This window comes from Panthera leo, chromosome B3, assembly GCF_018350215.1.
Source record: "Panthera leo isolate Ple1 chromosome B3, P.leo_Ple1_pat1.1, whole genome shotgun sequence".
Lineage (NCBI taxonomy): Eukaryota > Metazoa > Chordata > Mammalia > Carnivora > Felidae > Panthera > Panthera leo.
Genome location: NC_056684.1, coordinates 106,743,434 through 106,771,210, shown reverse-complemented (window position 1 = coordinate 106,771,210; position 27,777 = coordinate 106,743,434). Strand labels below are relative to the sequence as shown.

The following is a 27,777-nucleotide window of genomic DNA, read 5'->3' as shown; positions in this document are numbered from 1 at the left end:
GACGCTCTGCTGTGGGTCCCCAACCCCGACGGCTGACCCGCGGATCTTCGGGGCTCGCAAAGCCCTCTCGAGGCCTCAGAGCCTGCAGATCCCACTCCCTGAGTATGGAGCCTCTCTGCGCTCCGGTCACCGCTTAGGCAACTCACGCGGCTCCGCCGAGAGCCTGCGGTGACAACTGCCGTTCCCTGGTCCGGGGACACCAGGACGCTTACCGCTGCCGGTCGCGGGCGACCCTGCCCGCGCAGCCTCCTCACACGCAAAGCGGACGCGCGCCGCAGCAACCCGCGCAGGCCCAGACCCGCGGCGCATCGTCTTGCACGAGGCTGGCGAACCGCCGTAGCGCCGTCAGAGGCTCGAGGGCGAGCGCGCGCCTTAGTTGCTGCTGTGGCGCGCATTTGTTTATCGCCTCACCTGGGTTTTTAACCCTTCGCCCCCCCCCCGCCCCTTGATTTTGAGAGGTTTCTCTCCTCGAGCTGTTTTGGGTCAGGCAGTCTAACAATAGGAGTGGCTCCCGGCCTACACGTCTCAGAGCTCCCAGGGCGCTGGACGGAAAAGGTGGGTGTGTGGAGTCGTCACCTCACGGAGTCGCGATTCGAACCCTGGCGGAGGGAATCACCTTCCCGGTACTGGGGACGCACTATGGAATTCTCCCGGGGAAAAAAGTTCGTGCAGACCTCCTCTCTCAGGCCTGCCTTCCCTAGGGGACCCACGCACCCGCCGCCCCTGCCGCCATTTCCCAGCAGGCCTCCAGGGGGCCTCCCGGCCGCGGCCTTCCTGCCGGCCGCTCCGGGCCCCCGCGCGGGGTGGGACGCGCCTCGGCGCCCGGGCCAGTGTGCGAACAATGACCCCTTCTCCCCTCACCGCCGCCTCTTCCCCGACACCGCCCCCCTCGCACCCCCAGGCAAACCTATTAGCCATTCAGGCCGACAAAACCCCGCGGCCCCGCGCATTGTCCCGCGGAGCTCCCGGCCACCGTCATTAGCCCTGATTACGCTGAGCCGCCTGACAGCCCTGCGGGCCGCTCGGCAGACCCCCCATTCACTGCCGCCCCCGGGCCCCGCCTCACAATAGGAGCGGAAATCGTCCGCGCTCCCGCGTCCCGGCTGAATAGAGCAAAAAAGCTGCTTCTCTTCTCCTCCCGCCCCATTCACGTTCTCTTTGGATACAATATTTTTTTCCTTTTTGTTAAAATTAGGGAGAGAGAACGGGGTCAAGGAAGATTTTGATTGAGCTCTTTGCCTGTCATTTGTTTAATGTAAACAAAGAGCAAGTCCTCCCCCACCCCAGCCTCTCATCCCCTCCCTCCCGGATTTTTATAAACAAACTGGAGGAGGGAAAGGGGGCGGGGGGGGGGGGGTGGCGAGCGCGGCGGGTGGAAGAGGAGTGGGTCATTAAAGTGGAGGAGAGAGGAACTGCGGCATTTGGGGAGCGGGAGCCATCGCGCTTTTGGTGGAACTGGCGGGTGGTTGAAATATTTATAACCGATAAAGGGGCCTGAGTTGGTTAAATCCTCACATTGGTCAGATCCGTTGAATTGTTAGAATGCAGCTTCTTTCCACTCTGCTGGAGTAATTGCTTTTTGGGAAATTGTTACAGGAAATAAATTTCATGAGAAGACAGAAAGGAAACCCATCAAATGGAGATTTCTCCAAATTCGGAAACTTTCAGCATTGCTACTACCTGGAATTAAACACAAACCAACCAACCAACAAACAAACAAAACCTTTCTAGACTAGGATAAAACTGATATGGGGAGAAAAAATCTTAGAAAAAGAGAATTTTTACGATACCTGCCCATGGGAATTTTTGGACCAATTAACATAAATATCTGTGTCATGATTTGGAACAATTTCCAACACATGATTATCAAAGAATTGACTACCCACAAGAGCAGTTAAGTGCCACCAGGTTTCAGATAAACGTTTTAAAAATAAAGTAATGTGTCACCCCTTAAGATTCTAACATGAAATTAGATAAATGAACCTACAGATTGGTGAAACAGAATAGCTACTTTATAATGTAATCCTTAGGCAACATGTTACTTTAAGCAAATTAGGTGTACTTTAAAGGCTTTCACCAAAGCAGGAAAAAAAGCCCTCCATAACTGTTTGGTTTTGTCTTTTTTGTCAAGCCGTAAATGTTATTTAAAAATTATTTGTAAAGAGAAAGCTTAGCTCTTATCAGTGTTACCCTTTTTTTTCTTGAGAATGCGGAATGGACATTTTCTTCTGCTTTTAGGCATCATTTGAACTGGTTGAGTAGGATGGGATTTTTAGAATCTCAAATGCCTCTACATCATTTACTAATTTGTCCTTTCCCTTCCTTCTTGTACCTGGAAACATCAGTTTAAGAGAGAAAATTTGCTATTTTCTCCAAATGCTGGTCTGGGCAGCTCCTTTGTTAGCGTCTGGAGGGTCTGGGAAACAAGAATGGAAGTCTCTTGATATTTCATTGAAGCGCAATACTCCTTTGCAGATTCAGGACTACAGTGAAACAAGGCAAGCACCTATAGGGCAAAATTTAAAACAGCTCTCATTCCTAGATGCCTTGCACTTGCTGTACTTGCTTGACCTTGAGAGTGAATGCCTCCTTAAATTTTGTACTCTAGGTGCTTCCATTGCCTCATAGGAGTCCTGGCCTTGCTCCTTGGCATTCAAGGAACTAGGTGGGGAGGGAGGGCATTCTAGGAAACAAGAGTCTTCAGGAAGCTCTACCATGCTAGCCTTTCTGGACCCACAGAAGGGCATTTGCTTGCCTTCCCGAAGAACGCCATCTTGATCACAAAGATATCCCCACTCCTTCCATCTAGAGCTCTTGTGCAAGAGAGTTTTGGTTGTTAACAATTCTCTGGATAAGGGCCCCAGTATACAATGACAACAATTTATAAAACCCAAATGAGGCCAAATTTGGTTAAGTGATTTAGAAACCAAAAATCAACCCTTTTTCATGTCTTTGGTTTCTTTCATATATCTTGTCATATGACTGCTTTTTGTCTTCCATGGCTTCACTTATTTTATCTTATTTGTTTGTTTGTTTGTTTATTTATTTAGGTTTGGACATTGGCACTTCTACCCAAATAAGTTAGTAGGCTTCTGAACCAGAGGACATCTGCTAAGGACAGAGAGGTAAATTGAAAAGAGTCCTGTGTGTGTGTGTGTGTGTGTGTGTGTGTGTGTGTGTGTCAGGAGGAGCTCAAGGAGAGAAGTTCAGCTTAAGTGATTTAAAGATCAATGTCAAATTTTATAATATGCAACCCATTTCACTAGGAAAAAAAGCTTAAGAGACTCTGGATAACATTTACTTTTTTAGTGCAAGGACATTGTTTAGTTTTCTTTTTTTGGTATGTGTGTGTGCCTGCACAAGTTAAATCTAAGAATATTTGATAGTTTTAATCGAGGCCATTGAAGGACAAGGAAGCTCTAGATGACTTATTTCATGTTTGATACAGAGATCAGATTTTTAAAATGCCATCCTCTGCAGCCTCTATTTCACCTCAATATGTGACATAACATCCTTTCCTTCATCTAAGTATCCTTTTTGTGGCAAATAATGTTTGATAAAAACCTTCTCTGCAGCAAGATGTTCATTTAGTTATTAAAACTTCTCCTATCTTTTGTCTTATTTTAATATGAGTTTAATCCTAAATGTAGTATATATCCACTTTAGCATGATCGGGGGGTGCCTATTTTGTATGGGAGAGGGCCTAAAAGGAGATGGAAAACCTTTCTAATTGCAGAGCCTGTGTCAGAATAGTCTTGCATTTTTTATAAAATAGGACTCACGACTGAGTCCCAGAGTTTAGCTTCTTAAATTATTCCTGAAAGCCACTAACATTTCATAAAAGTGAGTGTCAGGTGGACAAGCCATAGTAAACCGTGCTTGGGGATGTGTGGAGTTGCCTTATAGGGGATGCTCATGTTGCCAACTTCTGGGTTTAAATATATGCTACATATGCACATGTACATATATACATACAAATATACAATTTGTTGGGCAGGTGGTTATGAATCTACCATGGGCCACTTAAAAAATATACCAGGAGACGTCAGAGAAAGCAAAAGGTATAGAGAAGACTCTCCGGAGACTATTTGTACAAGGGCCCCCTGCTTACCTGGTGAAATGTTTTGTTTTGTTTTGTTTTGTTTTGTTTTTTTTAAGAATCTGAGAGCAGCTCACTTAATTAAGAAAGGTTGATCACCAGGTTTTTATTGTTTGGCTTCTTCACACAGAACCCATCTGTTCGAAACCCTGCGCCTTTAGAAACAGCAAGTTCCCAAGATACAGAGAAACCTACCACGGTAGTCTCTTAAATAAGTAAATAAACAGCATATATATGTTTTGTTTTGTTTTTTTAAAACTTCAAAGCAAAAGTTATACATATATAACAGCGTCCTTTCGACGTGAAATACCCACGGGAGATTCAGGACAGGCGCTCAGCGGTGCAGTTTGGGTTCCGGAGGCATCTCTGCAGTAAAATTCTTGGGAAAAAGCAAAGCAAGGAGAACGTGGCGCTGGGTTGAGCCTCACCGCGGGCCCCTTTAATAGCGGCCGGAGGGCGCCAGTGGAGCCAGGCCGGGCGGAAACGCGCAACCCGAGCCCCGCGGGTCCCTGGCCACCTGGTTTCGGAAGCGCTGGGTTTGCGTGGTCTCTCATCCTCCCTTACTATTTCATTTTGTGTTGTTTTAATAGTGGATTCTGTTTCCGAGTGTGCTGGATGGGCAGCTCAGATGTCGCACTCGCTGTCGCTGGACGTGATGGAGATGGCCGAAGTGGCGGCCTTGCTGGAGAGGCTGGCGGCCGGGCTGGCTGCGGCGCCCAGCACCTCGGGCGTGCCCTCTTCCTCAGCCCTTAGAGCCCGCCCGGAGCCCTGCGACATGACCTGCTGCTGGAGTCTATGGGAAGGAAAGGGACACCAGTCACAGCGCGTAACATAGCCTCCCCTTGCGCCCCCTGCGCCCCCCTCCCCCGCTTTGCATCCCTTAAGCCCAGAGGCTAGCGGATCTCCCACAGACCCCGGCAGTTAAAGTAGGAAAAGTGAGGCAACGGAAGCCAGGAAGGATTCCACAGCTGGCCGCCTCTCCAAGTAGCCCAGCAGTTGTCCCATCCTTCTTCTGAATCCTTTCTGGGCTCCCCATCTGAGATGCTGGGCTCACAGGTTCGTTCGCGGTTGTTGGCCGCCTTTGTGAGATTTACAATACTGTCAAGATAAATGAGGTGTGGGTGACAAAGGCATATCGGGCTCCGGGATAGGGAACCCATTTCCCATCGTGCGTCTCCTCCAGGCGCACGCTCCTGTCAGTGCCCTACAGTAAGCCGGTCGGACCAAAGCTAAAGGCAAAAAGGGCTGTCTGAGGATTGCATGGAGCATTTGGTCCTGGGAGATGAGGCTGGGTTCTTGGACAAAATGTTTGGCTAATTTAGAGCCACACGCTGAGGAAGCGACAAACCTCAACTGACTATAGTTTGCTATTTTGAGGAAGAGTCGTCCACGCGGAAAGAGAACTCATCTTTCATCCAGAAGTCTATCGAAAATTATTTTCAAAGCATTAGAGGACGCATCTGGGCTTTTAAAACGACAACACTGACCTGCCACATTGCTAATAAGTCAGGCTTCGCTTAATAGGAGCCTGGGCCCAGGCTGACAAGAATTTGCTTTGGGCCTTGGGGGTCCCTAAATGTTGCTGGAATTTTAATGTTTACACATTTTAATGTTTAATCTTTCCTCTTTTCAATGCAGCCTTGGTTTTATGACTGGAACCAGTGGCTGGGGCGACCCCCTAAGTTCCAAGAATGAGGGAGAGAATGGAGAACCAAGAGCCCGGAAGGAACTCCCCCCGCCCCCCGCCCCCCTTACCCGCCCAGGATCCCAGAACGCAGTGGGCTCATAACTGAAGACAGACTGAGCTCTCAACTCCTTCGGATCCAAGTCGCTGGGCCCTGGGAAAGGGCCCCTGGGGCGCCTTCGCCCGACCCACCAGGGTGAGCGCAAGGAGCGTAGGCCTCTAGGTACCGACCTGTTCTTGGCTGCAGCCGCCCGGTCCCTTTGTCGGCGGTTTTTGAACCAGTTGCCCACCTGCGTAGGGGTCAGTCCGGTTGCCTGGGCGAGCTCACGCTTTTTGCTGGGGTTAGGGTATGGGTCCTGCAGATACCATTCCCGTAGCAGATGCCTCGTGCGCTCCTTGAAGCAGTGTGTCTTCTGTTCGCCGTCCCAAATGGTGCGCGGCAGCGGGAACTTCTTCCTCACGCGGTACTTGTCCACCGGCCCCAGGGGCCGTCCACGCAGCTTCTCAGCCTCCTGGTAATGCGCTTCGAGCCACAGCGCCTGCAGCTTGGCGTGCGACTCCTTGGTGAACTTGTGGTTTTCCAGGATATGATAGAGCTCGCGGTAGTTGCCGCCGTGAAAGGCCACGATGGCTCGCGCGCGCAGCACCGATTCATTCTTGTTGAGGGCCTCACAGGCCGCAGGGGCCACGGGCAGCGACCAGAGGAAGCGACCCAGGCGCTCTACGTCGCCGCTCTCCTCCAGAGTCTCGCATACCCCGGCCACTTGCTGGGGACTGAAATTCAAGATGGGCAACTGGAACATCGAGGCAGCGCCGACTGCAGCGGGGGCGCGGAGAGCGGAACCGGACACGCAGCAGATGTCGGCGGGCCTGGCGGGGTGCGCCAGGCTCTCCTCGGTGAAGCGGCTTAGGGCAGCCGGGACGCACGACCCGGGCAGCGCGGCGGCGCAACGGCTGGGAGCGAGCGAGCAGGAGGGATTGGAGGAGGTGCCGGCCCCGCCGCCCGGGTTCGGCTCGGCTCCGTTAGGGCACGCAGGCCGGCGAACTGGCGCCGCTACTGGAATGGGCGGATTGGCGGCGCGGGCGCCATGGAGACCCCCTGTCAGTCACTGGCTCTCTCTGCCAATCAAGACTGCGACCAGCGCGCCCGGGTCATTTCAGCACCTCCCCGCTCTCGACAGCGCCCGCCGTTTACCCGTGGACTTTTCCTCAGTATTTTGCAGAATCTGGAGGAGGAAAACACTGGAGAGTGGCTGGGAGAAAGTGGAAGGCAAGAACAGCAGCCTTTCAATACCCTCATCCAGCCTTGTTCCTCCACCCCCGCCCCCCACCCTTGCCAAAAGAGGCAGTGGTGCTACAGGAATCCACTTTGGAGTGATGCGCTGCCTGGGTCAAGAGGTCTCCAGAGGACAATGAGGACTGGGCCAAATCGAAATCCTCCAAGAATTCTCCAAGTTTAATTGTAATGAAACAGAAAACTTTGGGGGGGAGCGCACGAATGGGGAGGGAGGGAAGTAGATCACCCCATTTCCCCCCAGCATCCATCCCCGCATGCATTTTCCCCTTTTCCAGCTGCAAAGCAGCCGAGTGGGAAGCGAATCTGAAGCAGAAGGAACGGGACCAGGGATCTGTTAAGAGGTCAGTTTGGGCTATCCCCACCATCTTCAAAAGCCTCCTGAAATCATTTTAAATACGAGCTAGAACAACTGTCACACCTGATAACACAGGTGTTGACCATGAAGTCAAACACTCAAGAAAGGGAGTTGCACCTCCCCAAAAGTTTATACTTTTCAGCACTAACCCCCCTCCCCAGTTTAATGGACTTCAACAAATGTGCAGCCTAGCCACATCTAGAGTGAGAAGTCACGGGTAGGTCAGGACAGCAACTTAAAAGCTTATTTCAAAGATCTTTTTTAAAAATATTGATTTGCTCTTCTTGCAGGCTGATTTTGCCCTACCCTGTGTTAGAACATTTAACTCGAGCTGAGCTGGGAATAGAAACTGTAACCTTGGCCTTTTTGCCCCAAAGGAATTCAGTACAAGTAGAGAAAGGGGAATCACAGAAATGGGGGTGGTGGTGGAGCAGAAAACCCTTTCTAAGCTGCTGAGCACTGACCCCTCCTGCAGAGAGGAAGGGCCTTCTAGGCAGCTCTGCCTTAGGGCCAGCAGACTGAATTGGCAACTTTTATTGATTCCCAATTGACATCCACATCATACCATTTTCTGAGGTCTCTGTCAAAAGAAACCATGATCTCACCTGGGCCTTTGGTAGGGGCTTGTTTAGTGTGAAGAAAATAATTGGGAGAGGGGAGTCCTTCGAAAATGCCTGGAAAACTATCGTTGGGTCCATCCCTAAAGGAATCAGATGGGAATATTCACCTCCGAACTGGACTGGACCCGGCTGTCTTTTCTTTAGTATCAAGTACAATTTGTATGCGGCTTGTACAGCTCTGGTAAATCAGAAGGCAGATAGATAGCACAGATGGTTGGAGGTGTCAGGTCAGATTATGCTACGCCTGAGTGCAGGGCAAAGCTCGTTCTGACGGAAAACCCTGATATTATTTTCACAGATCTTCACAGTTCACTCGAAAAAAATAGCCTAGGTTGGGGGGGGGGGGGGAGGAAGCCCTGCAACCATTTACATCATTTCTGTGAGATTGCTAGCCGCCTCGATGCAGAGGCTTTCTTTTCTAAGAGTTTATTTTCTTGAAATGCGACAGGGCAGGGGCAAAATGCAGAGGGCGGTGAGTATAATGTCAAAGCACAAATCTTCCCTAGCTTGGGGCGATTTCCAAATTCGCAGAAGAAACAACTTTTAGTGGAAACATCGAACACAAATGCCCAAAATACGCAGTATAGAAAACCCGGGCCTTGGGGATCGGGCAAGGGTGAAGCGGAACCCAAGAAGGCGGTGGTTCCTGGCACCTTCCCGGCCAGGGAAGGAAAGAATCGCCTCGCTCCAGTTTGCGGAAGTTTCTTATTTTTCCCTCTCGGGGTGTCTCCCCTGCCGGCTCCCCTTAGCAGAATGGCTTCACGCTCACCTTCCACGCGGAAGAAGCCGAAAGTCTGGGACACCCTACAGCCCCGAACCCAGAGAGGACCCCAACACATGCACTTAGCCGCTGGAGGTGAGAAGTTGCCGGTACCCCCAGGGGACCTGCCTCCCCCGCCCTTTTGCTGAACAGTTTGAAAACTGCGAATTCGGGGGGAAACTGGCTTCTTATCCTTAGTTTTCTTGAGCAAGTTGTGTTAATTTTCCAAGTCTACCTTCCCTCTCCAGGAAATGGGAATATCCCGTTTCTTGGACAACGGTTCTGCAAATACTGGGGGAGAGGGCGCGTTGGCTTCCGTGCGTTTGGGGCTCTCAGGCAACCGGGACCAAAATCTTAGGTTGCGCTGGAGCGGAGGGAAAAGGGCGCTGGCCAGAGGTTGCAAAGTCCCAGTTCCTCCAAGACTCCCTGTCTGGACGCTAGGCGTTTGGGGTATGAGAAGTGTCTAGAGGCCGGGGTCTACTGTCAGAAGAGCCTATCTTCGCCATCCCAGGGGATTTGGTTTAATTTTATTAACTCAAACGAATAAACTACCTCTGGGAAAGTTGGGATCACGTATTCATTCATCACAAACAGAAGAAATACATACTCCCTCACACACCCCAATCCCTGATAATGAAAAAAGCTCCGCCGGGTTCCTTAAAAATAATCCCGTTGTGGACAAGGCGGTGACCCCCCCCCCCCCCCCGCCCCTTAAAGCGCCAGGTGAAAGTTGTACCTTAGGGTTGACTGCTTAATTTTACGGAAAGATAGATTTTTGCCAGTTTTGAAACTTTGCACCAACCATCCGGGCAACCTCCTGCTTGCCACCCTCAACTTTATTTTTCTTTTGCGTTTGACCAGGAAACCTAGAAAACTCAGCGGCCGCCCCTGGCGTCGGGCCTATCTGGGCAGCTTTGCAACTTTCTGTGGTTGGTTTGCATCTAGTAGATTTGGGAGGCCTTGGGCAGATGCTAGGTTCTCGCTGGGAATCCAAAAATTCTATTCCGCTTTCTGAAGACTCAGTTTTACTTCACAAGGGAAAAAATATGGAGAAAAAAGCTTGTAGAAGACAATGCCCCTGGGCAGATTCTGTGTTTAATTATTCAGTGCGGCAGCAGCAAAGTACTCACCCCGCACCACCCCCGGAGGTTGTGAGGTTCATACCAGAGATCTTCAGAGTTCGTCTGGGATTTCTTGTGCTCATCGATCTCACCCCTCGTTTTGCTCTTTCTGATTTTCTAGAGTAGAGACACACGTGGAGCCCCCGTTACACCTTGCTGAATGGTTTGCCAGCTGAGAGCGCTGCTTAGAGGTCAATACAGTCTTATCTCTTGTTTTGTTTTGTCTGTTGTCCTGGTTTGTCTTTGACTTTTTCCTAAATCAAACACATGTAAAATAAGTGATATATTTTCGTTTTCTTTCCTACATAATTTCACATAGTCAGGGATTTGAAGAATGTAGTCATTGAGGCATCTGAATTCCTTGATAAAGACATTTGTGCTGCATGTGAGAGTCATAGACTGAAAGACAATGAGGTCCTAGCCTTTTGTGTAAGTTCATTTTGACTTTTGGGGGAGAGATCTTGGTTTCCCTTTCCTTGGCCTCAAAACTGTGTGTTGCTGGTGGGTGAGAATAACATAAAAAAGGATCTGGGAAATTTATCCATGGTTTATTTTTAAGATCTAGAAAGTTTAAAAAACATTTTACTGTCTTTGAATTTACAGTATTAAATTCACTTTCAAACATTTATTCATATATTTAGTATTGTGATTTTCAGATGATACAACATGCATAATATAGAAATGTTTGTTTCTGTATTTGGTTGTCTAAATCTTTAGATTTTAGAATTAATTCAATATCCTACTTTTAAAGTGCTTACTGTCCTAATAAGATCCCAAGGTAGATTGTACTATTTCATGCATTCTTCCCCTGCCAGTATGCACCTTGTAACAAAGAACAGAGATGCCTCTTTATTGTGTATTCTTGAGAACAAACACCATTTAAGAAATATTTTGTAGATTTCCTGGCACTGTGAGATTGACTGGCAAAATTATTACAATTCAATAATTTAAGAGATTGAAATATATTTGTTGTTATTTGCAAAGTTATTCACCAATTATTTTTTAAATGACGTAAAATTGCATATGTTGTCAAGTGGAGGAAATTTGTATAAGTTTAAATGTGGGAAAATGTACCATTTGAAAGTGATTATTAATTAGCAGTGATGTGTTTTTTTTTTTTAAATGTTAGGCTGACTATACAACTCTGTTTCGACTTCTAGTTTGTGGTTAATCCTAGGCATTTGTATTTAAACCAAAGAGTATATTTCAAGGCCTATTTCTTGTTTAAACTATGCTCTTAAATTCACTTTTCTCTTTCTTCTGCTTCTGTGGCATAAGTCTAAATCTGCATGGGACTAACTATACCACAGCATAGCTTGCTTAAGACTATATATCAATGGGCTCTTGTATGAAGGATTAATGCTTTAAAATGTAACCCGCATGTCACTAATAAACACTTTATTATCAGTAATGAAAATTAGTTGAATGAGTGAAAGAACGATTAATTCATACTTCTCTACCGGAACTTTATTTTTTTCCACCAGCAAATTATTTTTGGCCATTTTCAAATCCCGGATCTAAAACATACATAGAAACTTTAAAATTTAATGAAGTGAAAGAATGCAAGTTTGTTTATGCCCTTTGGGATGAGCCAAACATTATTCATGTAAACTGTATGTGTGGCACATACATGTATTGATTACATGTATTATATGAGTAAATAATCATTTCCTTCTAATACTGTAAAATCAAATACAGGTATTAGCCTCTAATAAAAACCAAATTCTCCTAGTAATCCAGTTGGTTAGCAGAAAATAGTTTTAAAATACATATATACATACATAAAAATATTGTGTTGTAAAAATACATTTACATGGCATCTTACCTTTCAAAACAGCAAATCTCAACAAAGAGCAATATTACTCCCACTTTCAGGGGACATTTAGCAATGCCTGAAGATATTTTTGGTTGTCACAACTGGCATCTAATGCCAGTGGAGGCCAGAGACCCTACTAAACATCTTACGATGAACAGAACATTCCCCCACAACAAAACGTCAATAGTGCCACTGTTGGGAAACCCTGCTTCAAAGGGTCTCAAAATAATCAACAAGGCACAGACATATAAAGCCTGCTAAAATTCTGTTTATTCTGGAGTTGAAGCACTTTCAAAGGAATCAGTGCCCTTTTAATTTCACCTTAGGCCTAGTCCACACCATTGAAATCTGTCCCTAAGAGCCTATTGTAATTTTATTTCTTCTTAAAATTTACTGTAAATAATACTTATGGTGACTGAATACTTATACACTTAGAAATGTCTCTGGGAAAGGTGGAGTTTTCCTTCTATCATGTTGGAATTTATATTTTTTAATTGATGGGACAGGCAACAATTGTTGAAAAGTTACTGCTCAACCCTTCTCTATTTTACAAATGAATAAACTATGAAGATCAAAGAGGTTAAACAGTTGCCCATATTACAGAGCTATTAGTGGCAGAGGTAGGTCTAAAACACAGATTCAAACCTCTGTCCATTATATACCTTGCTTTCCTTACCCATGGAAGATGGTATAATTCCAGTTGAGTTTGAGCACAGAGGATCTGAACTGCTCTCTGTAAAGTCTTATGCTACTTCCTGTTGCTGTGACTTTTCAGAGGTTGTCTCAGAGAGATTTAAACCATTCTGGGTCTTGTCAAGTGTTATACCCTTGCAGGCCCTAAAAAGGCCCTGAATCTCAAATGTGACTCGAGGACTTCTTTGAGGGGGTGGGAATGTTGGCATCAGGGTTAACTGAAGACCTTTCTCTGAGTCATCACGCTGTATACTACAGGAAAATGGGACTAAATACAGCCTCTTGGGGAGGAGAGATTTGAGTTGAGGTGCTATAAGGCTTGGTTTAAGTAAAAAAAAAAAATCTGAACTCTTTTGTCAGGTTTTTCAAAAGAATAACAGTGATGCTCACTAGCATTTCTATAATTAACAAGCTGTCAACATTTCTATTACAATCACAGAAGTCTATTACAGACCACAGAATTGTGATAAATGTTTCTTTAGGTCTGAAACGTTAGCCTTCATCTTCTTTTCAGCCTAAGGGCAATTTTTGAAACCAATTTTGTTTCAATCATTTTGGATCAGTTGTGTGGTAATTTTGGAAGTGCAGATGCTCTAGGCCCACCTATTGAAATAAAGATTTTTAAATGGAAACACAGAGAGGAGTCTGCTTAAGCCCCAGTGGGGACCAGCTGCAAAGCTCTGGTAGGAAATTACATAGACAGACAGTGGGAATAGATTTAGAAAAAAATCTAGGGATGTGTGCATGTTTCCTCTAACAGCAGGTTTTCTTTTCTTTTTTTTTTTTCAGATATTTCACAAACTATGGAATTTTAATTCTCCTCTTTTTCTGTTTTGTATTCTGTTATTACTTTCTCTATTATTCCTGGGTTTTGGTGAAATTAGTGTAAGATAATTTCTCATTACACCTATTAAAATCTAGGCTGAACTGACTTTTTGGAATATTAATATTTAATTTTTACCCTTCATTTAGTTAAATTTTCTTCTGACCTCCTCTCATCTCCTTTGTGCTTATTACCTACTTTTTATCCTTGTCTGTCCTTTTTGTGGACTCTGAAAGTTCATATTTTCCAATGATTGTAGTTCTTTATCATAATAATTTGTATTTATTTTCTCTTTTTTTCCGACTGTTCTGACTCTATGACTCCTTCCTTCTGCTTCCCATTCTCCATTGCCAAATACCTCCTCACTAAATTAAGCCTTGTTAAAGTTGTGAGAGACAAAGTGCTCACTCCTGAAAGTAGATGGGGAATGGGAGTGGTTCTCAGAGAAGGGGGAATACTGTGACTACAATGATGTTTCAGGGAAGTGATGCTTCTCAAGCTAAAATTTGTGGAAGCAGGTAAAATAGTAGAAACAGCAAGGACTCTAAATAATTTAAATTTATAGCATTGGACTAACCCCATGATTTTAGGCCCCACTTTCCTTATTGGATTATGCATGACTGACTATTCCTTGCATAGTGCCTGGCTTATAGTAAATTCACAACAAGTATTAGTTCCCCTCTTGTGGAAAACCATCCACATAATCTTCTAGCTTGACCCTCTATATTTAGTGATGGCTCACTTTCCATCTTGTCCTTGGTCTCATAATCCCTTGGTATTCTGCTTAGGTTTCTTGAAACTTTCCAAGCAATAAATTATTTTGAAGTAGTCCTTCCTGTTCTGTGGATTACTGTTGTCCCAATAAGTTAGTCTAAAGAAGTCAGTAAATAGTTTACATGAAATTCCCCAAATGCTTACTGTATTGGTCTTCAGTACTGCTGTAACAAAAAGCCACAAACTTGGTGGCTTTAAACAACAGAAATGTATTCTCTCACAGTTCTGGAGGCCACAAGTCTGAGTGAAGGTGCAATGCTCCTTCCAGAGGCTCTAGGGAAGAATGAGTTTCTTGTCTCTTCCATCTTCTGATAGCTTGCTGGCACTTCTCTCTTTGTAGCTGTATTTCACCAATCTTTGCCTCCTTCTTCACACCACATCCTCTCTTCTCTCCATTCCTTTTCTCCCCCCCCCAACCTAAAAAAAATCCAGTGTAGGTAACATACAGTTATATTAGTTTCAAGTGTATAATATAGTGATAAAACAATTCTATACATTACTCAGTGCTCATCCTGATAAATGTACTCTTTCTTTTTAATTTTTAAAAAATACTTATTTTTGAAAGAGAGACAGAATGTGAACAGGGGATGGGCAGAGAGAGAGGGAGACATAGAATCAGAAGTAGGCTCCAGGCTCTCAGTTGTCAGCACAGAGCCTGACGAGGGGCTCAAATTCACCAACTGTAAGATCATGACCTGAGTCAAAGTCGGTCACTTAACTGACTGAGCCACCCAGGTACCCCAATGATAAATACACTCTTATTCCCCTTTACCTATTTCACCCATCACCCCACCTACCTCCCCTCTGGCAACCGTTAGGTTGTTCTCTATAGTTAAGAGTGTGTTTTTTGGTTTGTCTTTTCTTCTTTATTTGTTTCTTAAATTCCACATATGAATGAAATCATATGGTATTTGTCTTTCTCTGACTGACTTATCTCAATTATAATACTCTCTAGCTCCATTCATGTTGTTGAAAATGGCAAAATTTCAGTCTTTTTTATGGCTGAATAATATTCCATTGTATACATATACCACATCTTCTTTATCCATTCATCTATCAATGGACACGGGCTGCTTCCATAATTTGGCTGTTGTAAATAACACTACATCTTCCTCTCCTCTCTTGCTCTTGCTCTCAGTCTCTGTGAAAACTCTTTCTACTTGTATTTTATAAATGCATGTGATTGCCTTTAGGGCCTACCTGTTTAATCCAGGATAAACTCCTCAAGATCCCTAACGTCCTCATATCTTTTGCCATATAAGGTGATAGTCACAGATTCTAGGGGTTAGGAAGTGAATATATCTTTGGGTTTTTTTTCCCCTCAGCCTACCACACCCACTTATATGACAAATGTTCTAGTCTTAAATGTTTCTTGGAAGTAAATTAAGAGAATAGAACATTAAAAGTAGTCAATCTGTACAAGTAGGAAAATAACAAATTATATACTTTTCACCTCATCATTATTCAAAGTCAAGATTGGCATGATCCCAAACAAAAGACAATGTTCATTAATTTCTTCATTTTCATATTAAGCTTTCTTTTAAACCTTCCCTTGGGACATTAACTGAATTAAACAATTAAAGTAGTAGATTTATCTTTTGGGGTAAGATAAAAGATAAAGTTCCATCCCTCTCTGCAGGTGTTTAGTGTAAAATGAAAACATGTCATGGTATTATGCTGATGTACAATTCATAGATATGAGAAGAAATTTGCAATTTATTTGTATTTTTCTTTACTTCAATTAGTTGAAATAATGATTTGGAAGTTCTGTGGTCATTTTTAGTTCATCAATGGATATCTATCTTTTCCCTGCTCTCTTTAATTGTTACATGTGACTCTACTACTGTTTATAAACAAGACACTTAATATTTCCCCCATAAAGATGCTCTGTTTTTCCTACCATGACATTAATTTTCCCATTCTTCTTCCCATCCTAATAGGATCAGACTTTTAAAGTATTTCCACTTCCCCACTTTCCTCCTCCTCTATTACCCCAATCCCAAAGTTTTCTGAAATGGTACAGTACCTAGAGTTTTCCTTGAAGTGTGCCCCTCTGTGTTAAGAATATTTACAGGCACACAGTTCTAGACAGTCTATTCTTATTAAGAACACACAGACACTTACCTTTCTCTCCATTCTTCTCTCTGCTTTGTTTATTTATTGACATTTAGATTCTTTTCTCATGTATTTTCCTTATCTGGAGTGCTTGTTGTTTTTTTTCCCCAGAAATAGCTTTTTTGTTTTTCTTATTATAAAAGCAATACATACTTACTGCAATAAATATCCATATACTAAGGTTATATGGAGTCAAAAGCAAAAGTTTTTTTATAATGTTATTATTCCAGAGATAATCACTATTCATGCTAAGTGCATACTTTTATGGACCTTTTTTTCTACATACAGAGATACACATTTTTTTTCTTCTGACAGAAATGTCACATTATCCACACTATTTTATAACCTTCTTTTTTATGATAATATTTTGTGAATATTTTTCCTGATAATAAATACATGTTATCCCTTTGAATGGCTGCACTGAATTCCGCAACATACATACCATAACTTATTGAACCAGTCCCTACTGATGTTTGTTTAAATTGGTTCCAGTTTCTCACAATTATAAACAATGAGGCAATGAGCATCTTTATGCATTGTCCAATTTTTTCCCTTCAAATTCTTTTTTTTTTCCTGCAGCAAAAGCAGTTCTTTTTAAACATTTAAAAAATCATTTTAATTTTTTCATCATGATAAATGTACTCTTTAATCCCCATCCCCCACGCCTCTCTTCTAGTAACTACCAGTTTGTTCTCTATAGTTAAGTGTTTGTTTCTTGATTTGTCTCTGTCTTTTCTTTGCTCATTGGTTTTGTTTCTTAAGTGTCATATGTCAGTGGTATTTGTCTTTCTCTGACTTAATAATAAATTAACGGATTAATTAATGGGTTAATTAATTAATTGATTGATTAAATAAATAATTAAAAATTAGCTCCATCCAAATAATTGAAAAGATTTAATTCTTTTTTATGGCCGAATAATATTCCATTGTATATACATACCACATCTTTATCCATTCATCTATCAATGGACACTTGGGCTGCTTCCATAGTTTGGCTGTTGTAAATAATGCTGCAATAAACATGGTGCATGCACCCCTTTGAATTAGTGTTTTTGTATTTTTGGGTAAATACCCACTAGTGTGATCCTGAATTGTAGGGTAGTTCTATTTTTAATTTTTTGAGGAACCTCCATATAGTTTTCCACAATGGTACACCAATTTGCATTCCCACCACCAGTATAAGAGGGTTCCCCTTTCTCCACATCCTTGCCCACACTGGCTGTTTCTTGTGTTTTTGATTTTAGCCATTCTGACAGGTGTGAGATGATATCTCATTGCAGTTTTGATTTGCATTTCCTTGATGATCAGTGATGTTGAGCATCTTTTCATGTGTCTGTTAGCCATCTGTATGTCTCCTTTGGAGAAATGTCTGTTCATGTCTTCTGCCCATTTTTTAATTGGATTATTTGTCTTTTGAGTATTGAGTTGTATCAGTTGTATATATTTTGATACAAACCCTTTATCTGATATGTAATTTTCAAATATCTTCTCCCATTCAGTAAGTTGTTTTCCTTCAAATTCCAGAAGTGAAATGAACAGGTTAAAGGGTTTACACATTTGGAAAATTGATACGTATTGCCAAATTGTCATCCTAAAGGATTTTTACTTCTACTCATTTACTTCTACTCAGGGCATTCTCCCCCCATGCCCTGGCTATTATTATTCTTTAAAATCTTTGTCAGCTTGATAGGTGAAAAAATAGTTTCTCATTTTTAAACATAGGCATTTCTTTGGTTATTAATAAGATTATATTTGTATTTTTCCTTTGAAAACTTCTCAATTATATTTGTTGATTGGAATATTTTAAACTTTTATTCATTTGTAATATTTCTCCAAATATTAAAGATCTGTTTTTACTTATTGTATGTTGCAAATACTTTTCTTACTTTTTCACTTGCCTTTTAGCTTTATGGTGTTGTTCTCCTTGTAAGTTTATAATTTTTACATAGATATATTAAATCTGGCTCAATTTTGGATGCCATGCTTAGTATAGCCTCCCTTTCAAGTAATAGAAATAATCTGTATATTCTTCTATTCTGCCTACATTAAAACATTTTTAAGGTTTTTAATCTATCTGGGTTTACTTTGGGGTCTTAGATAAATTTGGAATCTAACAAGTGTTCCCCCTTCAAATCATTTTCTAATTCTCCTGCCATTATTTATTGATTGATGTATTATTTTCCTATGGATTGGAAGTGCTACCATTATCACTTACTATATATATATATATATATATATATATATATATATATATTCTTCTTATTCTTTTATTCTCTTTCATTTATATGTCTCTTTATTCCTATGATTTAACTACTATTAAAATATATTTTAATATTTGAAAGGACAAATTATTCTTCAGCATTTTTTAAAGAAAATTCTTTGGCTGTTCAATGAATATTTTCTTCCAGATGGAAGGTCATTTTCGTCTTTTTCATACCCCTAGAGAGTCCAATGAGAGTTTTTGTGGAATTGTGTTTATTTGCAAACTGGCCCCATGCATAGAAGGCGGGAAGAGACCAATGAAAGAGGCAAACTACTCCAGATTGGTAGGTGGCAGATTTAATAAGCAAAGGAACTTACTTACAAGGGTTGCCTTGGGCAGCCACAAGACCAGTAGATCTCTGTCCCTGTTCACTACAACTTAGAGATCTTGGGGCGCCTGGGTGGCTCAGTCGGTTGAGTGTCCGACTTCAGCTCAGGTCATGATCTTGTGGTTCACAAGTTCGAGCCCTACATTGAGCTCTGTGCTTACAGCTGGGAGTATGGAGCTTGCTTTGGATTCAGTGTCTCCCTCTCTCTCTGACCCTACCCAACTCTGTCTCTGTCTCTCTCTCTCAAAAATAAATAAAACTTCTTTAAAAATTAAAAAAAAAGAAGTTTATATAGATATCTTAATCAGGTTTAATCATGTATTCAGTCCAGAGGGTCTCAACCATATCTTAACCTCTCAAGACTATGTCCTTGAAAATGGCTCCCACTGTGGAAATGGTAGACAGAACTTACATTCCAAGGACAGGGAATGGGGTGAGGAGGCTCCAGTTGACTGGGTCCAGCTCTCAGGTCAATGAGCAGGCATGTCCTATTAATGGCCTTCTCTAATATTTCATCCCTCTTCCACATTATGCCCTGAGCAGTCAGTAAGGGATTTCACTAGCATAGAGATGGCTCATTTGGTGGCTATCTGGCCATTCTGGTGGGACATCCCATTGTAAGTTCCAGTAGATGATGCCTTTCCAGGTGTGATAGGGCTTTGGTGTTCTTAGTAGCATAGCATGTTGATCCACAGTGAGAGTGGGGCAATGGCTATTTCCCACAACTTCCATTTATGGTATTGAGTGTCTCAGCAGGGGTCCCCAGTCTGGCATATGGGGCAATAGGCCCTACTGGTTGATTATTCAAAAGTATTAAAGCCTGGGACAGTACTTTAGTCCATCTGGCCCAAGTGATTTTACCTGTTAGTAATTTAATCTGCTGCTTTAATATTGTATTTCTCCTTTCTATAAATTCTGCTGCTTGTGGATTGTAGGGGAGATGGAACCTCCATTCAGTGTGATGTTCTTTGCTCAGTTTTGCATTTTATGATGTACCAAATGTGACCCCCAATCACTGTCTATTCAATAAGGATATCTGTACATGGTACTTGGCTTCTCTAATGCCGTAATGCAGCCTGGTTTGTGCAGCAATAGGGGGTAGCTTGGGTTAGGCCAGATGCAGTAACAATATAAACCAAGGCATATTTAGGGGCGCCTGGGTGGCTCAGTCGGTTAAACGTCCGACTTCGGCTCAGGTCATGATCTCGTGGTCCATGAGTTTGAGCCCCGCGTCGGGCTCTGTGCTGACCGCTCAGAGCCTGGAGCCTGTTTCAGATTCTGTGTCTCCCTCTCTCTCTGACCCTCCCCCATTCATGCTCTGTCTCTCTCTGTCTCAAAAATAAATAAACGTTAAAAAAAATTTAAACCAAGGCATATTTAGACCTCTCATTCTCAATATAATCTGCCAATCCCTCATAGGTTGAGAGCTCTGGTGGGTGGCCCCATACAACTTTGGCAATTGCTTCAGGCATTTAGAACATACAGGACATGTTGTTACAGCATTAATCAAGTCACTGTATTTCAAGGGCAATCCAGCATCCTTGTCAATATGCCCTCCCAGCTGGGTGCTATGGTGGCCACTCTATGCACCAAGTCTGCATAACTACTGAAGGGTCAGTTGCTAGGGCCCATACCCAAGCCTGATTCCTGATTGCCAGCAGGTGTCAGTGCCTTATGATCTGGGACATGGAAGACAGTGAGGACTGCCTCAGGCTCTTGCAGGTGAACCCAAATGTATTTCTACATATCTTCATCACACAAAGACTTATTAAGGATCATCTACCCCTCAGCTTGCCATTGTCCAAGCCATAGGGTTAATTTCTAGCTATCATTGCAGAGGGTTAATGGCCAGGGTTCACAAGTCAAGCTTATGACTCTGACTGTAGCCCAGCGAACATCACACATTGAACATCAAACTTCTCTGAGCTCAGCACATTGGCTGGTTTGGTTGGTTCCTTTTTCTAGGCATCTATATACCAGTGGGAATTTCTCTTACTCTCTCTACAGGTTGCAGGTGTCATCACAAAAATAGGAGCAGGAGCATTTGGCAGATCTACATACTTTACACGAGTTGGTAACACCTGCATTTATAGACAGTGTGCTGGAAAACAGGGTACTCTTCTGCAGCAAATAGGCATGCCACTTAGTCACAGTAGGAGTTTGAGGTATGGCAGAGGTGGGTCACTTGACCATATTCTCCATCCACTGCTTGATAGGAAGGGAAGTTCTTACTATGTTATGCTATTCCTTTGTGAGAGACTCTACCAGGAAGAGTACTGTGTATACTGCCAGGAGCTATTGTTCTTTGGGGGGTATATTGGGTTTCTGCCCACTTCCAGAGCTGGGACCAAAATCCTAAAGGTATTCTCTTCTATTTTCTCTGCCACAGTGTCCAACCTATACCTTCTGGAGTCATAGACACATCTCACTCAAATGGTACGTCTGTGTGGGAGGTGCCCAGAACTTTAATCTGCTTCACTAGTATTTTTGCCTTTTTAAAGCTGGTTTGTTGTTCTGATACCCAGTCCTACATGTTCCCTTTTTTCACCAGATGGTATAAGACACAGAGATTCTGTACCAAGTGGGGAATAAAAGTCCTTCAAACCCCAAAATCCCTATAAAAGCTTGCACCTCTTTCATATTCTTAGGGGTTGGATAGGTTTGCACCTCATCAATCACAGCTTCTGGGATAACATGCATCTTACCTGATCAAACAACTCACAGAAACTTTACAGCAGTGTCTGGTCCTGGAATTTTCTGTGGGTTCACTGCCCATCCTCTCCCTCACAGATGTTCCAGCAAAGTCTGAAGAGTATCCTACAGCAGAAGCAAGGCTTTAATACATGTTAACATTGTATTCTCAATATAATGAGCCCACTTTAGTGATATGAGGAAGAAGAAAAAGGCTGGGTCTCAGGCTATCATCTCATAACATAATGTGGGGCTGTGCAGGTAGCTCTGGGAAGGTACTTGAAAGGTCTATTATTACCCTTCCCACATGAAAGTAAATTGATCTTAGTTATCAGAAACCTGTACTTGTCAGAGTCTCCTGTAAATCTCTTTGATGATGAAACACTTTTGCATGGACACTTCTATTAATAATATGTATTTATATGGAATAACTTAAAGTTTAGCATCACTTCTTTTTATTTATTTTTTTAATTTATTTTTTTAATTTACATCCAAATTAGTTAGCATATAGTGCAACAATGATTTCAAGAGTAGATTCCTTAATGCCTCTTACCCATTTAGCCCATCCCCCCTCCCACAACCCCTCCAGTAACCCTCTGTTTATTCTCCATATTTAAGAGTCCTTATGTTTTGTCCCCCACCCTGTTTTTATATTATTTTTGCTTCCCTTCCCTTGTGTTCATCTGTTCTGTGTCTTAAAGTCCTCATATGAGTGAAGTCATATGATAGTTGTCTTTCTCTGACTAATTTCGCTTAGCATAATACCTTCTAGTTCTATCCACGTAGTTGCAATAGCATCACTTCTTTTTTTTACAATGCTTTCCATGTAATTTAACTTAACAAATAAGCCTGATTAGTCTAATATCTCTTTTTTATAAGGAGAGAGAACACATCTTTTGAGATATTCTAGGGCCCCTTTGCAAAATCCCAAAGTTAGCTCAAGGTCAATAAAACTTTATTTAAAATTTGATTTGGGGGAAGTTTGTCAAAACTATGAAAAAGTTTAAAATTCTTTTTCTTTAAGCTTATTTATTTTGAGAGAAACAGAGATAGCACAAGTGGGGGAGGGGCAGAGAGAGAGGGAAAAAGAGAATCCCAAGCAGGCTCCATACTGCTAGTGCAGAGCCCCATGGGGGCTTGAACTCACAAATCTGTGAGATCATGACCTGAGCCAAAACCAAGAGTCAGACACTCAACCAACTGAGCCACCAGGTGCCCCATCAAAAAGTTAAAAATTCTTGATTAAATAGGATCATAGGTCACTGTGATATAATACTTAGTTATCCATTTAACCAAAGTGACAAAGACTTCAAAGGCAAATACTTAGGAATAAACTTAACCAAGGAGGTGAAAGACCTACACTCTGAAAACTATAAAGAAACAAATAAAAGACAACACAAACAAATTGAAATTTATTCCATGCTCGTGAATTAGAAGAATTAATATTGGTAAAATTTCCATGCTACCCAAAACAATCTACAGGTACAATACATTCCCTATCAAAATACCAACAGAATTTTTCACAAAACTAGAAAAAATAGTTCTAAAATTTGTATGGAAGTACAAAAGACCATAGATAGTCAAAGCAATCTTGAGAAAGAAGAACAAAGCTGGAGGTATCACAACCCCAGATTTCAAGATATACTACAAAGCCATAGTAATCAAAACAGTGTGGTACTGGCACAAAAATAGACACATAGATCAATGGAACAGGATAAAGAAATAATCTGTGACAAAGGAGACAAAAGTATACAGTGGATAAAAAATCTCTTCAATAAATGGTGTTGGGAAAACTGGACAACTACATGCAAAAGAATGGAATTGGGACACTTTCATACACACACACAAAAATAAACTCAAAATGAATTAAAGATGTAAATGCGAGCCATGAAACCATAAAAGTCATAAAAGAAAACATAGGTAGTAATTTCTTTAACATGTCCATGGCAACATTTTTTTCTAGATATGTCTCATCTGGCAAGGGAAGCAAAAGCAAAAATAAACTGTTGGGACTACATAAAAATAAAAAGCTTATGTACAATGAAGGAAGGCATCAACAAAATGAAAAGGCAACCTACTGAATGGGAAAAGATATTTGTAAATGGCATATCTGGTAAGGGGTTATTATCTAAAATATATGGAGAACTTATACAACTGAAGATTAAAAAAAGCCCAAAACCCACCTGATTAAAAAATGGGTAGAGCAACTGAATAGACATTTTTCTAAAGAAGACATACAGATGGAGGGGGGTACCTGGGTGGCTCAGACAGTTAAGCATCTGACTCTTGATTTTGGCTCAAGTCACGAGATAAAGCCCCGCATTGGATTCTCTCTCTCCCTCTCCCTCTCCCTCTGCCCCTCCTCCAATTGCTCATGCTCTTTATCTCTGTCTCTCTCTCCCTCTTAATACATACATACATACATACATACATACATACATACATACATACGAAAGCCATACAGATGGTCAACAGATGTGAAAGGATGCTCAGCATCCCTAATCACCAGGGAAATGCAAACCAGAACCATAATGAGGTATCACCTTATACCTGTCAGAATGGTTAGTATCAAAAAGACAAAACATAACAAATGTTGGTAAGGATGTGGAGAAAAATGAACCCTTGTGCACTCACTGTTGGTGGGAATGTAAATTGGTGTAACAACTGTGGAAAACAATGTAGAGATACCTCAAAAAATTAAAAATAGAAATGCCATATGATTCAGTAATTCCACTACTGGGTATTTACCCAAATTAAATGAAAACACTAATTTAAAAGATATATGCATCCTATTTATAACAGCATTATTTACAATAGCCAAGATATGGAAGAAACTCAAGTGTCCATCAATAGATGAATGGATAAAGAAGATATATATATATATATATATATATATATATATATATATATATATATATATATATGTTTCTAATGTATGGAAGAAGTGGAGATTGCTTTGTCTCTCTCTCTCTCTCTCTCTCTCTCTCTCTCTCCACACACACACACACACACACACACACACACACACACACACACATACACACACACACTGGAATATTACTCGGCCATAAAAAAGAACATCTTGCTATTTGTAACAACATGGATAGACCTGTAGGGTGCTTATGTAAGTGGAATAACTCAGGCAAAGAAAGGCAAATATCATATGATTTCATTTACATGTAGAATATAAAAAAACAAACAAAAGAAGAAACAGACTGATAAATATAGAAAACAAACTAGTTGCCAGAGGGGAGTAGGGTGGGAGATGGGCAAAATGGGCAAAAGGGAGTGGGAGATACAGGCTTCTAGTTATGGAATGAATAAATCCCAGGGACAGAGCATAGAGAATGTCGTGAATGGTATGTTAATAGCATTGTATGATGACAGGTGGTAGAATAATATATAGACTTAAATCACTGTGTTGTAGAGCTGAAGCTAATATTGTGTGTCAGCTATACTTCAACAAATAAAAGAGACTTCAATGACAAATGCAGAAAGTTATATAGGTGGAAAAATAACTTAGCTCTTTTAGTAGAGAAGACTAAGTTTTCTTAGGTAATCAAAGACCTAATAAAGACGACATGAAGTATAGGAAATTATTTTGATAAAACACAGAATCTTTGTTTTCTAAGCAGATTATTTAAAGGATAAAAACATTTCACAATTCCATCAAGAATAGATCAATAGTCCAAGAAAACATTGTCCTTTTAGCATATGAAAGAAGATTAAGTTTCAGTTTTATGTAAGTACACAATTAATGTTAAAGCTTATTTTTCTTTAAGCCAATTAAATACAGCTCTTTTACAGGTTAATTTTGGCAATACCCTCTGGAGGCAGAAAATCATCACATATACATAACATATATCCACAGACATACATAAACATACAGACAAATTCAAACAGAGACCCTATAGCTTTCATTCCAAAACTTTATCCATGAGTTGGTACAACAATATAAAACTCACTAGTTTATAGAACAGTTGAACCCAAATGTGTCTCTGACTGACAGAGTAAGTTAAGGTTACCCACTCACATGGCTAAAGCTTTTTATTAATATTTGTGGAGAAAGTTTGTATCTGCCCTTTACCAGTAATCTTTTGGTGGACTAGATTCAGGGCAAGGGTGCTTCTACAGCACTCTGTATTTTCAAGAACTTCTTTCCCCCCTTTTTCTTCCTCACTCTCAGTCAATTGTGGGCAGCATTTTAGTTATCTGTTGGGCTGTTTATATTTCAAATATGATAAATTTACAATCTCAAGGGACAAAGAAGGAAAGCAAGTTTTCTCCTAGGAGTTTTGGGGCATATTTTTCTATTTTCAAAATTCTAGGGTAATTACTATTAAATTTTTTTATTAGGGGTCAGACAGCATAGGGTGCTCTGTCTGTATCATTGTCAATAACCACAACATCCTCCCCTTTGCTTTCCTCACTTTCCCAGTAATTCTACCTTTTGGCGCCCTAATCAGGCTCTGTCAAGAGCACCTGGATCTTAATCTGTGGCAGTTTGTGCTCTCCTTGCTTTGCAAAATGGCGTGCTAAAGTCTCCAATTTATTATCCTGCTCTCCCACCTGGTCCAGCTCCAAAGCTAGCAGAGTAAAGACAACAGCACGTCCTTCTCTAACTTCAGTTTTTCTTCCAACTTTCTAACTTGAGTTTACAGTCTTTCCGTAGGCATCAGTGGCCAGCTGAACTACCCACAACAGAAACCAGTTCACTGTGGCAGCTGTTTATTTCCCTAGTTTCCTGCAGTTTGCTGTGCAGAATTTCTCAAATGCATGAAATCAGCTTGTGTTTTTGAGGTGTCCATGTACTTATGTGGGGATCTACAAGCATCTGACATATGGGCCACCCCTCCCCACTTAGAAGTCAATGGCCTACTTGGAATTTCCCCTGCAGATGCCTCTTTCCCAAGGCCCATTTCTTTGGTTTTTTGGCTGACTCACCAACTGTTAGTTCAAGAGGGCAAGGAGAGACCAAACAAAGAGGCAGACCACTTCAGACTGGTAGGTGGCAGGCTTAATAAACAAGGGAACTTACAAGACTCATCTAGGTGGCACAAGATGAGTAGATCTCTGCACCCACATGTCAAACCTTAAAAGTTTATAGAGGTCTTAACTGGTTTCAGTCAGGTTAAGTCCAGGTTGTCTCAAAAACACCTTACTCTCTCAAGGCTATGTCCTTGAAAATGACTCCCATTGTGGGAATGGTAGGCATCCCAAGGATGGGGTGGGGTTGAGGAGCCTTTGAGTGCCTGGGTCTAGCTCACAGGTCAACCAATGGTCATGTCCTCTTAATGACCTCCTCCAGCAAATTGCATTATGTAAATAGATTAATTTGGGATAAAGCACATCCTTACGACATTGAATATTCCCATTCAGGTACATGGAATGGCTGTCATTTTTTCAAATATTCTTTTATGTCATTCAATAAGATTTTATAGATTCCTCATATAGGAAAAGCAGATCATGGGAACTGAAAAGGTATCATGGTTTGAGGTTATTATTGCAAAGGTTTTAAGTCCTATACAATCCCATAGGTTTTGAAGGCATCATTGTATTCCAGCACTGTACAATAATTAACGTTTACTATTGTTTAAAATGAATGAGGAAGTTTTTCCACTGAGTCTCACTGAGTTGGTAGATATAGATAACTAGAAGGGGGAAGAGGAGCAGAAAATGAGGTTATGGCTTGAAAAATTATCGAGAGCAAGGCCATGGTAATTGACCCGTCCTGTCGCTTCCTACTCCTGTGAATGCACCCAGACCAAAGCCTAAGAAATAGTCTGTAATGAAATTGATTGATTAGCCTGGGAAGGTATAGGTCTCTCAAAGTAGAGTGTTTGTGCTTACTCTGAGCTTAGAAATTATGCTAGTGCATTTGACAATTAGTAAGGGGCCTGAGAGATTTAATGATATAATGAGGAAGACATATGATGCTTTTCTATATGGGGACAGGGGTATGGAGGTGTGGGGGGAAAGTGCAATTAGAAACTCCAGGGAAAACAAAATATGTATAAGAAATCATCGATCAAATATGAAACAAACTAAAACACGGCGTGATTATAATTAATTGATGGAGACTAAACAAAGAAAATTTGATTAACTTTGATGCTTGGAAATTTGATGCAATCAATTTTCTTTTTTTTTTTTAATTTTTTTTTAACGTTTTATTTATTTTTGAGACAGGGAGAGACAGAACATGAACAAGGGAGGGTCAGAGAGAGGGAGACACAGAATCTGAAACAGGCTCCAGGCTCTGAGCTGTCAGCACAGAGCCCGACGCAGGGCTCAAACCCACAGACCGCGAGATCATGACCTGAGCTGAAGTCAGCCGCTTA

General features: G+C 41.8%; 1 protein-coding gene and 1 long non-coding RNA gene across 2 annotated transcripts; one reads left to right on the top strand and one right to left on the bottom strand.

The window, feature by feature from the left end:
- The first annotated feature begins 465 nt into the window (after nucleotides 1-465).
- LOC122222785 lies at nucleotides 466-5,732 on the top strand. The gene is made up of 3 exons (XR_006203862.1): nucleotides 466-555; nucleotides 3,051-3,125; nucleotides 4,690-5,732. It is a non-coding gene; the product is annotated as an uncharacterized LOC122222785 (long non-coding RNA).
- SIX6 (SIX homeobox 6) lies at nucleotides 4,181-6,722 on the bottom strand. Its single transcript, XM_042943425.1, has 2 exons — nucleotides 6,015-6,722; nucleotides 4,181-4,892 (listed from the first exon to the last, which is right to left on the bottom strand). Exons 1-2 carry the CDS (start codon nucleotides 6,584-6,586, stop codon nucleotides 4,724-4,726), a joined length of 741 nt encoding a protein of 246 aa, XP_042799359.1. The 5' UTR covers nucleotides 6,587-6,722; the 3' UTR covers nucleotides 4,181-4,723.
- Nucleotides 6,723-27,777: the final 21,055 nt, after the last annotated feature.